This window comes from Bos taurus, chromosome 21, assembly GCF_002263795.3.
Source record: "Bos taurus isolate L1 Dominette 01449 registration number 42190680 breed Hereford chromosome 21, ARS-UCD2.0, whole genome shotgun sequence".
Classification (NCBI taxonomy): domain Eukaryota; kingdom Metazoa; phylum Chordata; class Mammalia; order Artiodactyla; family Bovidae; genus Bos; species Bos taurus.
The window spans coordinates 25,255,164-25,267,446 of NC_037348.1; the positions used below are offsets into that span (position 1 = coordinate 25,255,164).

General features: G+C 50.5%; 1 protein-coding gene across 5 annotated transcripts in view; it reads right to left on the bottom strand.

Annotated features, from left to right (window-relative positions):
- RASGRF1 (Ras protein specific guanine nucleotide releasing factor 1) overlaps window positions 1-12,283 on the bottom strand; it is a 102,278-nt gene that overhangs the window by 15,884 nt on the left and 74,111 nt on the right. For all 5 annotated transcript variants that reach the window (XR_009492044.1, XM_024981793.2, NM_001191457.1 and 2 more), the window contains exons 20-23: window positions 11,516-11,576; window positions 7,581-7,684; window positions 6,022-6,106; window positions 1,836-2,033 (exon numbers count right to left, since the gene is read on the bottom strand). Coding sequence is in view for 4 of the 5 variants with exons in the window: in XM_024981793.2 (XP_024837561.1) it covers window positions 1,836-2,033; window positions 6,022-6,106; window positions 7,581-7,684; window positions 11,516-11,576 (448 nt within the window). In the remaining variant the exon portion in view is untranslated. The remainder of the gene's footprint in view (window positions 1-1,835; window positions 2,034-6,021; window positions 6,107-7,580; window positions 7,685-11,515; window positions 11,577-12,283) is intronic.

Below are 12,283 nucleotides of genomic sequence, written 5' to 3' on the forward strand. Positions count from 1 at the left end.
ATATTCAGGGTTGATTTCCTTTAGGATTGACTGGTTTGATCTCTTTGCTGTCCAAGGGACTCTCAAGAGTCTTCTCCAGCACCACAATTTGAAAGCATCAATTTTATGGTGCTCAGCCTTTTTTTTTGGTGCTAGTGGTAAAGAATGCACCTGCCAATGCAGGGGATGTAAGAGATGCAGGTTTGATCCCTGGGTTGGGAAGATCCCTTGGAGAAGGGCATGGCAACACGCTCCAGAATTTCATGGACATAGGAGCCTGGTGGGCTACAGTCCATGGGTCTCAAAGAGTCGGACACAATTGAGCACATACACACACTGGCTGGCCCTGGGTCTTGAATGACATCCTCGAGGCAGGCCAGATCACACACTTTGCCCTCTAACTAATCTCAAGTTGCACCGTCCTAAGAGAATGGAAGACTTCAGGATGGTGTAGGCAATTCCCTCCCAACTCTATGACAAGGGTGATGTAGAGAATGAAGCCAAAAAAATCCCAAACCCTCAGTGGGATGGGAAAACAAAGCCTGGTCAGAGGGCCTCTGGAAAAGATGATATCATTCTGATGGAACAGGGAAGAAGAAAGATGCTGACCTGAAATGGGTCACTCGGACTCTGCCCATAGCCATGTTTGAACCTTGACAGACTGAACAGCCTAGGTGACCTGGAGGTTCTACAGCAGCCTCGCTCAACCTCAGACTCCAAGAGCTCATGAGGTCGTGTGCCACATGTGGGCAGATGTGGCGTGCTGCCCTGAGCTCCTGCACTGCCAGCCCCTGTTCTTCCACTCGCAAGAGAGGCATCTTCCAGCTTTTGTCCTGAGCCCGGCATCCCTGTGTGCTAAGAAGCAAGTGGCCCAGCCTCACTGGGTGCAGTGCGGATGGTAGGGGTGCTCTGCAGTCCTGCTGTCATCTGGAGCTGGAGTGACTGGTTGGCAGTGGAAGGGCAGCAGAGATGTCCCAGGATGCCCTGAGTCTGGCTGTTTATCCAAAGAGGAGGGATTTATGGACCTGCCGCCTCCCTGGGGCATGGAATCATGAGCTGTCATTGGCATGAGAAGAGTAGTGAGGAACAGGTGATGAACAGAACCATGAGGGGACACAGTATGCCAGTTCAGAATGGCCCAGATGAAGCAGGCTCCTTGGAGACCCTGGGCCCCACACAGCTCACCTGGCTGTAAGACCAGACAGTATATTACTGATGCCTTTGGAGGCATCCCCTGACCCCTGGCGGTCCCTGTCCAGCTTTCAGGGACATCCAGTAGTACACCCAGGAGCTGGCCCAAATGCCTCCTCTCAGGAGAACTGTCTCCTGATGACCCCAGGGCATAGAGCTTTATTCCTGAGGAAGACTCTGTCTTATGGTTTTTCAGAATCAGGTTCTGAGTGAATAACCATTAAGTTCATATATAAGATCAGCAACTGTCTAATGGGTGACAGGGACAAGTTAACTCTCTGGGGGCCAGAAGGGTTGTGAAATCAAAGTCTGAGGAGAGGACTTGCAGGATCATCTGATCACCATCTTGGTAACCTGCAGGTTTGGACTGAGATCCCCCAAAAGTCACCACTCCTTTGTCCCAACTCAGGGAGAAGAGTGTTGGGAGCAACAATTACTGTCATATGTCCCACTCTGAGGTACTGACTATTCAAGTGGGAATTAAAGTCCCACAGCATGCTAGTGCCACACTGTGGGCCTGATATCTGGTCTCAGGAGAAACAGGAGAAGAGGTTCTCTAGTTTACCTGAAGTGTTGGCCCTCACCCTGTCCTTCATCCACCTATGGATGGTGGCCCTCTGGTCTCCCTGCCCCAGCCCCAGCCCAGCCCAGCTTCCTGCTGGTACCTGCTTAGAGACTTTGAGCCACGTCTTTTTCAGCCGGAAGATCGCGCTCCGGTTCATGGACGAGGTGATCTCCAAAACAGCATTGTAGTTGTGTAAGCATCGGCATATGTCGGCCACAGCCACCCACTTCTCGATGGTGCTCACCCTCGCGTTGATGTCCTCGTTGCGGACGATTTCTGAAGCGATCAAGTTACTGATCTTTAAGTCCATGCAATAGGACAAGAAAAAAAAGTAAAGGGAATAAGTACTGTAAAGATGATAAATCACCATTATTTGCAGACGAAATGATTGTTTGAAAATTCCCAGAAGAATGAATTGGAAAACTGCTGGAATAACCAACAGAGCTCATCAGGGTAGCTGGTTAAAGATTCAGTATACAAAAAGAACTTTTAAAAATATAGTAGCAATACCAAATTGGGCTCCAAAATCACTGCAGATGGTGACTGCAGTCATGAGATTAACAGATGCTTGCTCCTTGTAAATAAAGCTATGACAAATCTAGACAGCATATTAAAAAGTAGAGATATCACTTTGCGGACTAAGGTCTGTATAGTCAAAGCTACGGTTTTTCCAGTAGTCATGTACATATATGAGAACTGGACCATAAGGAAGGCTGAGTGCTGAAGAACTGATGATTTCAAATTGTGCTGGAGAAGACTCTTGAGAGTCCCTTGGACAGCAAGGAGATCAAACCAGTCAATCCCAAAGAAAATCAACCCTGACATTGGAAGGACTGATGCTGAAGCTGAAATTCCAGTACTTTGGCCACCTTATGTAAAGAACTGACTTACTGGAAAAGACCCTGATGTGGGGAAAAGATTGATAGCAGAAGGAGAAGGGGCCAGCAGAGGATGAGATGTTTGGATGGTATCACTGACTCAATGGACATGAGTTTGAGCAAACTCTGGGAGAGTGCAGGTCAGGGAAGCCTGACGTGCAGCAGTCCTTGGAGTCGCAAAGAGTCGAACACCATTGAGTGACTGAACAACAGCACCAATTAGAAAATACAATGAAAAAGATATCACCTTCAAAATACCAGTGGGAATCTGTAAATTACCTGGAAACTTTAATGAGAACTATGTAGGACGCTCCATGAAAAATAAAGTTGCCAAAGGTAATAAGAGGACTGATTAAGGAAGAAAAGGATTAGAATTCAAAATGGGGATGTAAATGTCTTTTTTCAAAACTAACAAGCACGTTCAATGCAATCCAATAAAACATGCAATGGGAGTTATCTGAAAGTCTGACAAAGTGATTCTAAAGTTTATCTGGAAGAACAGTTAAGAAGAGTGAAGGTTTGAGGGAATCTCCCACCATACAACTGAAGCTTGGAGAAGACACACACTTTGCAGCAACCCTTGTCTCGTTCACATATCCAAGGACTCCTCTACCCTGCCTACAAAGCAAATAATCACATATACACACACAAACTACATGCGGGCTGGACTTGGAGCAGCCAGGGGTTGGGGAGGTGGTGGAAGCTGGAGCTCAAACATCAGAGAACTAGAACTGCAAGGAACTGGGGCAGCAAGAAATATTGGCCTTGCCTGTACATTTCTTTGCATTTTCTTTGAGTCTACAATCGTTTCAAAATAAAAAGTACGAAAAACACGACTTGTTATTAAAAAATAAAGATAAGAGGACACTTACAGATGAGTATAAATTATAGGGCTTTACCACCCAGCATGGTCTTCTTTAGAAAAGTTTCTAGAGGATGCACATAAAGAAGAATGAGTTTAAAATGATGTAAGAATGGAAAACTACTGAAGTGAATCAGGAAGGAATGATAGCACAAAATAGCACACATATTATAAGCCTTAATTAAATGGAAATTTTTTTTCCATAAAGAAAATACTGAATTCAAAACAGTTTTACACGTTATATAATTTTTTTAAAAAAGGAATAGGTTAGTCAAATTTTCCAGAGAGGAGAGAATGAAGGAATACTTGCTAGTTTATTCTATGAAGCTAGTATAATCTTGATACCAATACCAGATACAGATAACCTTAGAAGAAGGAAAAAGTACACATCCTTTTGTTTAATATAACATTAATATGTTAGATTTGTCCATGGAATGCAAGGATGTTGACTATTAGAGAAAAATCTATAACTGTCATTCATCACATCGATAGATTGAAAGGAGAAAAGCCATATGTCCATCTCAATAGATGCAGAAGACAGTTGATAAAATGCAATACTTATTTATGGTAAAAACCATTATTGGCAAACAAGGAATAAGAAAAAGAATTTCCTTAACTTGATAAACAAACAAATTCTATCCTAAGTGGAGAAATATTAGAAGCACTCTTTAAGGCAGTTCAGACGGTAAAGAATCTGTCTTCGATGTGGCAGACCCGGGTTCAATCCCTGGGTCAGGAAGATCCCCTGGAGAAGGGAATGGCTGCAGACTCCAGTATTCTTGCCTGGAGAATTCCATGGACAGAGGAGCCTGGCGGGCTACAGTCCATGGGGTGCCAAAGAGTTGGACACGACTGAATGACTAACACTGATAGAGATTAAAACCAAGAACAAGATTCACTATCACCATTTCTGTTGAACACTGTGGTCTGGGGGCCAGGTCTAGAGGCACCCAGAGTGCAAGTGCATGCACCTGAAGGCGAGAAGTTCCTTAAATTTGTCCCTGAGCACTTCACACCAGTTTCAGCCCTGATCCTGGAGATCCCAGCCAGTACAATTCAATAAGACCAAGACGACTTCCCTGGTGGTCCAGTGGTTGAGAATCTGCCTGCCAATGCAGGGGACACAGGTTCGATCTCTGGTCTGGAAAGAGCCCACATGCCACCGGGCAAAGAAGGCCATGCGCCACAACTACTGAGTCCAAGCTCTAGAGCCGGTACTCTGCAACAAGAGAAGCCTGTGCACAGCTACAAAGGGTAGCCCTCATTCTCACTGCGACTAGAGAAAGCCAGGGTGCAGCAACCAAGACCCAATGAGGCCAAAATAAATAAATCAATTAAAATTTAAAAATTTTAAAAGAAAATTTGTTTTAAAAGGTAAGACAAAGAATTAAAGCCAATAGGGCTGGAACCCAGCAAAGACAAAACCAAACCAAACCCTGTGTCAGGGAGAGATTAAGAAACAGTTTCAGGCTATGATTATTACCATCAAAGCGGCGCCCATTCTGTGCATGAAAAAAAGGTGAATTTTTAACAGAGATGGCCACACGCCAGGTAGTGATGAGGGCAGTCCTCCGGAGGTGGATTGTGTGGGTTCGAAGTGGGCTCTCCTGCTGATGACTGGGGATGAAATTTAACCTCCTCAAGCCTTAGTTTCTTCATCCATGACAGAGAATAAGAAGATGAGGCTGATGAAACCCTGAGCACAGTGCCTGGCACATGGTCAACATGTAATGAATCCTCACTCCATAGTCTCGTCCTTTACTTACTTGAGTCCTGGGCACACAGTGGGGGAGGGTGGCCGGGGGGAAGAGGGACTTTTTTGCTGCCTCCTGCTGTGGTTGGAGTTGTGGGTCAGGTGTGGTCAGACTCAGGCCTCGTGTGTGTTTCCTGAGGGCCCTGCCCACTTCATCACGTCCTCTCTCCTGCTGCACATGCTGCTCTCCACTCTGCAGCCGTATTCGCGACAGGGTTCCTTCTCTGAGCTCCAAAGCCTGGATTGTTTGTGTTTCCTCCCGGGATGAGGGTCCGCCCCAGGCTGTGGTTGGCGTCATGTGGCTTTGACCAGGCCGTCAGGACAAGTGGGATCATGTGCTCCCACTTACAGCCATCAAAGGCTCTTGTGTTGATGATTAAATGCAAAGGAATTAAGACGCTAAGTGCAAACGCCCTTGAGGTTGTCACGAGGCCAGGAGTGGACGGGTCCCTGTGGTTGCAAGCGCTGGAACTAGCGCGGATGTGGGGAAATCAGGAAGGGATATTTTCCCCAGGACTGGGGCTTTGCAGTGGAGAAAGGCCATGAGCTACCAGACACGGGTCAGAGACCTCAGGCATTTGCCCTTCAGAGTTTTGGTGTCTTCATATCTAAAGTACGATGACAGCCCCATCTTTTAGGATGAGTGAACTTTGAAAGAAATTATTTTGCATATAATTCACAGGCCCAGAGAGGACCCAGGTGTTATGGATCTAGCAGGTGTACAGCCTGTTCTGAGGGTCCCACCAAAGAGAAACCTGCAGAAAAAGGCACTGCACCCCCCACCCCTACTCACATCATTGAAATGCTTAGTGGTTTTCATGATATAAGGGGTCCTCTCATTCTTTTCCAGTTTCATCCACCCTTGTCCGAAGAACTCCCTGTAGGAAGTAAGGGAGAAACCCAGAGTGGGTGGGGTTAGGTTTGTTCTTACTGATTTCTATTCTGAGTTCTCTGCTTTTTGAAGTGGTCATTACTGGGGAGTAACTTTCTGCAGAGGCTTTGAGAGGAGGGGACCCTGGGGTCAGGTCTAGCTGTGTCCCGTACCAGCTGTGTGGCTTTGGGTAAGCCTTGGGGCCTCAGTTTCCTCACCTGTGAAATGGGAATAATGACAATACTCTTCTTACAGGGTCATGGAGAGGCCGGACTGAGATTTGGTGCTGAGAGCACATCAGGTCTGGTTTTGGATCTTGCTTCTGACAGGGAGAACCCTCCATTTTAAAGTCACATTGCAGAAGTTGGTCTGCAGAACAGGAAGGACAGAAGGCCACAGAAAGGGCCAGACAGATGGAAAAAGGTGTCTGCAAGCCATGCCACAGCGTGTTCTGGGAATGGCGACCTCACAGGACCACAGGCTGTCCAGGCCTCCAGGACAAGCTCCTTATTTGACAGAGACCGTGACAGAGTTCCATGGCCAAGAGTGAGCAGTAACTACTGCCCAGAATAACCACTGTCTCTACGCCTGGGAGATGCGGCAGATGTATAAAGGCTGACACTCCACAACCAGCGGGGGCAGCACCCGTGGCAGTGGGGGTCTCTGTGTGTGTCCGGTGGGGCTATCTTTCTAGAAGGCAGAGATCCGGAGTCCTGTGATGATTTATGACCTCAGAATCGGTGACTCCAATTTCAGGAAACTATTCTAGGACACGTGTCAGAAACCCAGAGATATCTTTAGTTATGAGGAGGCTTTTTGACCCCCACCTGTAAGTATAAAAGTGAAATCTGAAAACAGCCTCATGGCTTGGTGCACTGCCAGGGAATACAGTGTAGTTATTAAAAATGGTGTTCACAGATACCATTTTGGCATAGGGTCAGATGAAGAAAAGGTGACACAAATTATGTAGGTGGTACAGTTACAACTACCTGGGGGTGACTGACTATAGGCCACAGGAGGTACTGATCAGGCCTTGGGGCTTCTTCAAAGGCCAGAGCTGTTCCCAGAGTCCATTCCTGCACATGCATACACAGAGACACATACACATGCGTGTGCACACATTTGCTCACATGTACACACGTGCACATATGTGAACACATACTCTTTCTAGACCTCCAGAAAAGGAGCACGGAGCTAGATGCTTCTGGAAAACTGTGTGTGCATGTATCCGTGTGTGTGTGTGTGTGCGTGTGTGCATGTGTGTGTGCATGCACAAGTGCAGCTGGTGGGGAAGGAGGGAGCCTGGGGACAGGAAGGGACAGGAATCCTTCATCATCCCTGCCGGCACATGCATTTATGCTTCTCTCTGTGGAGCATCAACCATGCAGCTCTGGAAACCTGGTGCACATGCTTCAGGAGGGGGACTCAGCTGTGATCGTGCCTGAGGAGGAAGGCGGGGGCTGGAACCCATGCCCACTCACTCATAAGGGATCTTCTTGAAGACGAGGTGATCCAGTAGGGTCAGTTGCTCCGCAATCTCCAGGGCTGAGTGGTTTTCAAAGGGCTCGGCCTTCACGCCTTCAGCCTGAGAGGAGCAAGGTCCAAGTCAGGCCCGCGAGGGGCCCCTTCTGGCTTTGGGGCCCCTTCCTAGAGGGAACATCCATCTTGATTCTGGTAAGTGGGAGGGTGAGGCGTGACTGGGGAGGCCCCCCCTACCCCGCGAGACTGGCCAGCAGGGGACGGTGGGAGCTGGGAACCATCATCTGCTGTGCCCCGTGTGTGTGTGTGTGTGTGTGTTTGTGTGTGTGTCTGTCTGCAGGCCTGTGCTGCGCTCCAGTCACTCATGAGGTCATCCTTACGCCAACACACAGGTGAGACCACAGAGGTGTCTGGAGGTTAATGACTAGCCCAAGGCGCTCAGCCAGGTTGATGGGGACAAAGCCTGGGCCGTCTGATTCAGGCTGGAACCTGTTTTTTCCTTCGGGTCCTGTCTGTCCACACCTGCATTATAGAACTTCCTTTTAAATTTCTTTAGGGGAGGACTCACAGGTGCAATGACCTCCCGTACCTCTGAACCATGTCCACAACACAGTTGTTTGCCTTCGTCCTGGGTACAAGTCCCTGCCCCAAGGGCTACCATGGACACCACGTCTAAAGGTGACCACTCCCCAAGCCCTTGACCAGGGAAATCTTCAGGAAGCACTCTAGGGAAGCGATATCCCCATGGCTGGGATCAGACAAGAGGAGGCCTGCAGCCCAGAGGCCTCTGGGAAAGCCTGGTGGATCCGGAAAGGGTAACTGGGCACTCACGGGAGGAGAGTCAGGAACACGGATGCCCCTGCTCCCCTCCTGGGTGCTGACTGGGCTGTATAGGAGGAGACAGCTAGCTACCCCGCCCAGAGGGCCCAGCCAGTTCACTAATGACAAGGAAAGTGGGGGTGACCCCGTGTCAGGGGAACAAGCCTCCATCCTGGACGGAGTCTTCCTGCCTACTTCTCAGCAAAAGGTCATTGAGAACCGCCCAGGCAGATCCTTGTGAGATGAAAAGATCAGAAGACACAGTCCTGGCTTCAGGAGCTCCAGGCACAGACTCAGGGCAGGGACAGAGTTTGGGCAAGCGGAGGAAAGAGCTCCTGCTGCAGCCTGTGTGTGGTGTGTGTGATGTTGTGTGTATATGTGTGTGGTGTGTACATGTGTGTGAGGTACACATGGTGTGTGTGTGGTGTGTATGCGTGTGTGCATGGTGTGTGCAGAATGTACATGGTGTGGTGTGTACACGTGTGTGATGTGTATGTGTGTGTATGCATGTGCTGTGAGTGCTGTGTACATGTGTGTGCTGTGTATGTGTACATATGTGTGTGTGGCGTGTGTGTGGGTGGTGGGCATCCATGTACTCCCCCCAGTAGAGTCGCCCTGGGCCAGGCACGGTCTGTGCAGAAGTCCAGATTCAGGAGCTTGAGTGTGGGGACACGATGCTACCAGGAATGACAGTTCTCAGGAAGGCAGTGGAGACGTGGGGATGAAGGTGGCACGGGCCACCTGGGTGCTCAGGACCCTCACGAGGAGCAGCCCCAGCCTCTGAAGCAGGGGCGACAGGCAACCAGCACAGCCCACCCTGAAGGCCCAGGCCTATCCTGGGGTGAGGCCGTGAGCTGGGGTGGGTGCCCAGGGCATGGACACCTGAGGAAGGGGCCTGGCCCGGAGGTGCACTGCCTAGGAGGAGCTGGCCGGCCCCAGGGAGTGGCAGGGCCTGGAGCAGAGGCCTGTGAGCGTTGTCACAAGAAGCCCCTCTGCTCTCTGTAGGGCCCTGGGGCTTCCTCCAGACTGGACGTGCCCCACGCAGGCCCTCAGATTCTGGGAACCACGTCAGGGTTGGGCAGGGAGCTGGGGGTGCAGCTGGGTGGGCGGGTGGCCCTTTGTTCTAGAAGAGACTTGGCTACACATGAAGTTGGAACAAGGGCCCTCAGGCTCTTGATGGGTGAACATTCCGGTCAGGCCCCTGTTGGGAAACACGAGCAGTGTGGCTGCTGCTCTGAGTGGCCTGGCCAGTACGTGGACGTCCCTGGGCGGGTGCCTGGGGCACAACCCTGCAGCACTGCTCTTGGGGTTGGGGTGCAGGCAGGGCGCCAGCTGCCCCACGGATGGCTGCCCCCACCCCCAGGGCCAGGAGAACCCGCTCTAAGAGTCAGGAGCGGGGACGGGAGGGAAGCAGTGAGTGCAGGACTCAGAGGCCTGAGTCTTCCCATTGGCTACTCTGAACAGGCTGGATATCACTCAGTCTGACGAGTGGGCCTCCACCTCTGGGGAGGTCAAAGGTGGCCCTGAGCTTCCTTGGTCGCAGTGATGGGCAAAAGAGGCCCAGAGAGGGCCCAGCCAGGCCCCAGAAGCACACAGACCATCATCCCTTCCACTGCAAGGAACCCTGCCTTGAGCTCTGCCTGGAGTCCCCTCACTGCCAGGCAGGTGGCCACCTACCATGACCCAGCTTAGGTCACCCCACCTCCCCCTGCCTCAGTTGCCTCATCTGGAAGATGGGGATAAAGATACAGATCCACAGCACTGTTGAGAAGAGTCCTTAAGACTCTAGCACGCAGTGGGGAGCCTGTCCACACCAGGCCTGACTTCTTACCCTCCTCCTTCCAGGGACAGTGTGAGCAGAGACAGTGGGGGCTTGTTAGGGGAGAGATGAAAGCAGAAGATGAAGAAAACACAAGACTTGGTGTTATCAGTTGAATCTCTCTCCCCAAAAGATATGGTAAGTCCCCTACATATGAACCTTCAAGCTGTGAACTTTCAAAGAGGTGAACATGTGTTCGCATGTCCAGTCGTGTGAGTCAGTTCCCGTGTCTGGCGTACAAGTCACGTGCGTGCATCCTCCACAGAGGTTGTGCTGTGTGTATTTACTGTACAGTCCTATACAGAGGATAGCAGTGCAGCGTCTTTATTTCAAGTCCAGGATGTCCAGAAGCAACCGAAAAAGCAGAGGTGAGGAAGCTGGTACCACTGTACTCTTCAAGGTACTGTACTGTAAGATTAAAATGGTTTTCTTTAATTTTGTATTTGTTTCTTACATATCATTTGTGTGAAAAGTATTATAAAACTACGACAGTACAGTACTATATAGCTGACTGTGTTAGTTGGGTACCTAGGCTGACTTCGTTGGATTCATGAACAAGTTGGACTTACGAGCAAGCTCACAGAACTCGTTTGTATGTAGGGGACATACTATATGTTGAAGTCCTCAACCTTGGGACCTGTGACCGTGAACTTATTGGATATAAGATGTACTCAAGTAAGATGGGGTCACTAGAGTGGGCCCTCATCCAGTATGTTGTTATTGCTGTCATTCAGTTGCTCAGTCATGTCTGACTCTTTAAGATCCCATGAACTGTAGCACACCAGGCTTCCCAGTCCGCCACTATCTCCCTGAGTTTGCTCAAGTTCATGTCCATTGCGTTGGTGATGCTATCTAACCATCTCAGTGTCTTTCTAAGAAGGGGAAATTTGGACATAGGGCCAACACACACAGAAGGAAGAGGACACGGAGACAGCCGGGGAGGAGATGGCCATGTGACAACCGAGGCAGAGACTGGAGATCCTCTGTTACGAGCCAGGGAATGCCCAGGGCCACCAGACATGGAAGAGGCCCAGGAAGACCCTCCCCTGGAACCTCTGGACGGAGCATGCGCCCAGCAACACTTCAATTCCAGACTTCCGGCCTCCAGAACTATGCAAGATTAAAATTCTGCTGTTTTAAGTGCCCCATTCTGGGGCTCTTTGTTGGGGGAGCTCCAGGAATCAATACAGGGGATGACTGAGTTCCTCTGGGAAGTCTTGGGGATAGATCCTGGGAGCCAGGTGGCCAGGGAAAGACAGACTTGGCCAGCGAGTGAGAGAGAGGGCAAGTCCGGCTCACCATCTGTGTGATCTCCTCGAGTGTGATCTGGTTGTCGCCTGGGTCATCCTGGGTCAGAGTCCTGGGGGGTGAGAGGGAATGATGAGCCCTGAGCAGCTGGTGACACCCCTTGCCTTCGGGCAGTCCCCTCCCCCACCAAACCTGCCTTGTTTTCTGTCTCTGCTCTGCCATTTCCAGGGCCAAGAGCCCCTTTTCCCCTTTCATGTCATTGATGTCTTCAATGATTCAGCTCCCTGACCCTCCTGGCTGGGTAAGGCCCCCTTCTGGGGCTCCCTCAGCCCCTAGGCTTCCTGTAGTCTCAGCCCCAGGCCCCCCAGCTGGAAACAGCCATGTCTGTGCCTGGTCCTCTCCTCCAGATCCGCCAGGAGCCTCTGAAAGCAGGCTGATGTCCCTGTTGTCTCTGTAGCTCAGGTACCTGGGGCTGGGCTTGGCATGTGGCCAGTGCACCGGCCGGTAGGGTGATAGGACAAATGAGTGGAAGGAGCTTCAGGCTGGAGCATCAGAGAGGCCAGAAGTGCTGGGGAGCCTTCCAGATGGGGCAGGGGGAACAGAGGAAAGCAGCAAGGTGGTGGTCAAAGGCCCAGGGGTGGGAGGCCGTTCACAGCAACTGAGTAGTGGGTCCTGAGCAGTGGTGGGGATGAGGGCAGAGCTCCTGCGTCAGGCCAAAATGCTGAGCCCTCATTCTGACAGCGATTGTGAGTCCTGGGGATGGGGCCAAAAAGCCAGGCCAGGGCTAGGGGACAGTCTGGAGGCCATAGGGCCCGCCTG